General features: G+C 43.7%; 1 protein-coding gene across 1 annotated transcript in view; it reads right to left on the bottom strand.

Moving 5' to 3' along the window:
• The window catches only part of LOC112081015 (cathepsin K), a gene marked incomplete at its 5' end in the record, with an annotated part of 13946 nt that extends 9658 nt beyond the window's left edge, over window positions 1-4288 (bottom strand). The window contains 3 exons of the mRNA XM_024146968.2: window positions 1335-1553; window positions 2383-2535; window positions 4166-4288. Of these exons, the coding sequence (XP_024002736.2) occupies window positions 1335-1553; window positions 2383-2535; window positions 4166-4288 (495 nt within the window). The remainder of the gene's footprint in view (window positions 1-1334; window positions 1554-2382; window positions 2536-4165) is intronic.
• Window positions 4289-4496: the final 208 nt, after the last annotated feature.

Here is a 4496-nt window from a genome sequence, read left to right as displayed (position 1 = left end):
ATTTTGGTGGGGGCAGAGTAAATCCGTTGGGGGGGGGGGGGGGCAGCAGTAGAAAAGAATGTCCATAGGGGGAGTAGCAGTAAGATAAGTGTGAGAGTTGAGGATGTGGGGGGATGTTCATTTGCGGGAGTAGCGGGGGAATGTGCATAGGGGGAGTAGCAGGGGGGAGGGGGGAGCAGGTAGCTGACTAGTGGTGGCTATTCAGCAACCTGATGGACTGAGGGTAAAAACTATAGGCCAGTCTTTCAGTTTTTGCCATGATGCTCCTGTACTGCTCGCGTCTGAGTGATTGAAGCGGGGAGAACAGGGCATGGATTGAATGGCTCGGATCCCCAATGATCTTCTTGGCTTTCCTGTGACACCTGGTGTTCTAGGTGTCCTGTAGGGCAGGCAGTGTGCACCCAATGGTGTGTTCGGCTGCACGTAGTTGCCGTACCAGGCTGTGATGCAACCCGACAGTACGCTCTCGACGGTGCTTCTGTAGAACACTGTGAGGGCCCTCGGGGACATGCCAAATTTCTTCAGCATCCTGAGGTTGAAGAGTCGCTGTCTTCTTCACTACGGTGTCCGTGTGGTTAGACCATTTCAGTATCTCTGAGACGACCGTCTCCACAGCAGACCATCTCCACGGCGGCCCCGTTGATGGGGATGGGGGCGTGTCCAGCCTGGTTCCTCCTGAAGTCCACAATCAGCTCCTTTGTTTTGCTAATGTTGAGGGAGAGGTTGTTTACCTGGCACCACGCCGTCAGAGTGCCTATATCCTCCCTGTAGGCTGTCTCGTTGTTGTTGGTGATCAGGCCTACTGACTTTCCACTATAGCTGGTCTTGGTACTATGTTGCTACTGTACATTTCTAGCAAATTACAAATAACTTTCATATCACCTTGGTAGTGGTGTGTTCTGTATATCATAGGAAAATGTGGACAACTACAGATGTGGTAAAGAAAGAATTGCCAGTGTGGTATGTTTTTTACATGCAAGCAAAGTACTAAACAATATGGAAGTGAGCAAAGTATTTGTGTTGTTTGTAGTTAGGCCATTGGAGAATACATAAGACCATGGATGTCACCACTTCCTGGAATTGGCCACAGAAATACATTTTAGGACTTTTTGGTTAACAGCATGTAATTATTAGCTTGTTTTAGTTAAAGAGCATTTGATGTGATAGCTAAATCAGAAACTGCAAATGTCATCCAGCACATTCCAACTTACCTGGCGTGTTGTAAGAAAACGCTGACTGAAAATGTAATTTCAACAAACTAAAACAGCTGTTTGGCGAACAAACTAAAACGACATTCACATTCTGTTTCAATGTCAGCCAAACCATGCCCCTACCTGGCCAAGGTAAGGGTAAGCCTCATCTGTGTCGATGCCTCCGTTTTCCTCAACGTATTCGAAGGCGTTGGTCATGTAGCCTCCACCACAGCCATTGTTCTCCGTGACACAGTCCACCAGGTTCTGGGGGCTGAGGTCTATCAGTTTTCCTGTGGTCTTTGCCAGCTGGCCCTCCAGGGCCCCAGCAGAGCTGAAGGCCCAGCAGGAGCCACAGGAGAGCTGAGAAAGAGAGGACATAAACATTTACATTAGGGTCAGAGTTGCCTTCTCCAATTTGTCCATCAGGTGGTGCACTTTGACGGAGTCAAAGGCTCTGATTGAAAAAAAGCTTTCAGAGGGTTTCAGCAAACAATGTTTTTTTTGTCTGCCCTCAGAACGTCTGTAGTTATCATATTCACCACTAGAGGGTAGACATACTGCACTCACACCTCACTATCACATCCCCCCTGAACCTGACAGCTCTTTGTTGATACCACAGACTATTAGTGCTCATGTAAAGTGACCTAATGTTCATTAGATGAATGGTATAAATCTAGGGCTAATCTCCTAGTGTTCCCAGGTAGCAAAGATGTGCTCCATATTTCAGCCTGGGTACTTAATGTACCACTTAAATAAATACCATGTTGACATGAATAATAAATAATGCCTTAGTGTCCAATTAGATCATAATGAGTAATTACCTTTCATAATCAAACATTCTTTACTTGTCTAAGTTAATTAGACAAACCATGGGTTTTTATTGTCCTAGACAGGTTACGTGACTGTACTGTAACTGTGATCATTTGCTACCTCAAGAAAACAAAGAGGCCTGACTTAACTGACTGAAAGCAAGGATGAATATGAAATCAGTTCTTTATAACCCAGTGTTTCCCCTAAACATTTTCAGATGGCACCCCGCCTAGACTGTTGCTCTCGACCTAAAACCATTATTTTGGCCTCAATTAAGCTTGTTTGAACATTTTGGTGCAATAAATCTAGGAAATAAGAAATACATTGAGGGGAAACAGTGGACTTGAGTGACAGCTCTTTGTTGTTCGCATCCTCTAACCTGGTTCTTGACTGGGGTCACCATGCCCTTCTTGCGGTAGTCGATGGACCTGGGGAGCTTCACCACATTGTTGTCAGGGATCCAGGTGTTGCTACGGTCCCTGTTCATGGGCACCTGGAGGCCAGTAAGCTTCTCAACTATCTCCTCTGACGTCTGGGGAGAGGAGAGGGATGAGGATGAGGGAATTATGCATGCACAGCAATAGACTATGAACCATTTACCCACTATGGGTAGGGACAGGTGTTTCCATGTTTATAGTCCAGCAGTTATCATATTAAAAAATCAATGGCTTATTAATCCCATTGGAGATCATGAAATAAAAAATGAAATAAAAAAACGGACACAATTTACATAATTTTAAACCCATCATGCCCTGATACGAGTACGAGTGCTGAAACATGTTAGGTTACCGCTAGTCTCTGTGAAACTGGAAGTACTATACATCCTTGTTTTATTTACAGAACATCTCAACACAGAAGTGAAACTGACATTCAGATGAACTGATCTCTGTGTGCTCCGATGGATAATAAATGGGCAAAACATTAATGAGTGGCATAGAAAGGATAACTGAGGACAGCAAACACAAAATAGTTTCCCTCTGACACATGGGTGTCAAACTCTGGCCCGCGGGCCAAATTTGGCCCTCGGGGTAATTATATTTGGCCCGCGAGACAATACCAAATTACTACTAGAGCTGGCCCGCCGGTATTATACAGCGCATTCACCGCTAATACTACGAATCCCATAATGCTCTGCTGTTGTTTTCGCGCGCCAATCAGGACAGGACCCAGAAACGCCCTCTCTAGTCATAGCAACATAGACGCTACAACTGTCAGCGCGCTATCCCTTCCCAAAAATGGCGAAAAGAAAGGCAGAAAACAGGAGCTTTCTGGACAAGTGGGAGGCAGAATGTCTGTTTACATATGTAAAAGACAAACCTGTTTGTCTTGTTTGTGGAGTCAACGTGGCTGTAAGTAAGGAGTACAACGACACTATGAAACGAAACACCATGACAAATACAAGGACCTGGACATGACTCAAAGGAGCCAGAAAGTAGAGGAGATGAAAATAAGTTTGGTTTCACAACAGAATATGTTCAAAAAAGCCACATCACAAAGTGAGGCTGCTGTAAAGGCTAGTTATATAGTGGCAGCAGAGATCGCAAAATCAGCCCGGCCCTTTAATGAGGGAGAGTTCGTGAAAAAGATTAGATCAGTGTGCAATAATTAACGTTTTCTTTGTGCACTTTTTCTTGCTACAAGGCATGGGCTTGAATGGTTGATTGATTTATTATCATTTTATTTGTAAAATTATTAGCCAGTGGAAAAAGTAAAAAAAAAGTTTATTTTGGTATTTAAATCAGAAGGCTGCAAATAGAAAAGAGGCATACGATTTTTATTTACATTTCATTTATTTAATAAATGAATGCCATTGATGTGTTTTTTCATTTGAAATTCGATTTTGCATGTCTCCACTATTAAATTATATATTGTATGGTAATAAGCGATGCTTGTTCCATATTCAATGTTAAAGCAAAACTTGTTTGGGTCCATATTAAAAGGTTMATTTGTTCAATGTTGGCCCGCGACTTTGTTCAGGTTTTACATTTTGGCCCACTGGGTATTTGAGTTTGACACCCCTGCTCTGACATATCATTCCAGATGTATGCTTTCACACGGAGATACATAGACCCTTTTTAGACCCTCCCTTTTTTGTGTGCTTTTTCTCCATGTATGCAACATCAACAAAAAACGCCCATAGAGGATGTGGCTCACTAACTCACCATGTCTCCCAGGTGGTTCATGCCCAGCTCGTACGAGTGAATGCCCAGAGCGGCCTCCTCATTGTGGGCTTCGATCAGACGCATGTTCTTCTCCCAGATGGTTCTACGGATTGCCTCCTCCCCCTACCATTAAAACATCAACAAAACACTTGTATCAATCATACACTGGCCTTTCATGTGTTCTTTGGTCCCTGTGCTCAAAGTCTCTACAGTGCAACTGAACTGGTTCATAGAGACACAAAATGGTGGAGGTGAAAGGTAGTTAGGAAAATATTTATTGTCAACTCTTTACAGTGCCTTCGATCACTCATTACAGTGTGTGAGGAATGAT

This window comes from Salvelinus sp. IW2-2015, unplaced genomic scaffold (assembly GCF_002910315.2).
Source record: "Salvelinus sp. IW2-2015 unplaced genomic scaffold, ASM291031v2 Un_scaffold16655, whole genome shotgun sequence".
Lineage (NCBI taxonomy): Eukaryota > Metazoa > Chordata > Actinopteri > Salmoniformes > Salmonidae > Salvelinus > Salvelinus sp. IW2-2015.
This window is presented reverse-complemented; position numbering and strand designations above follow the sequence as displayed.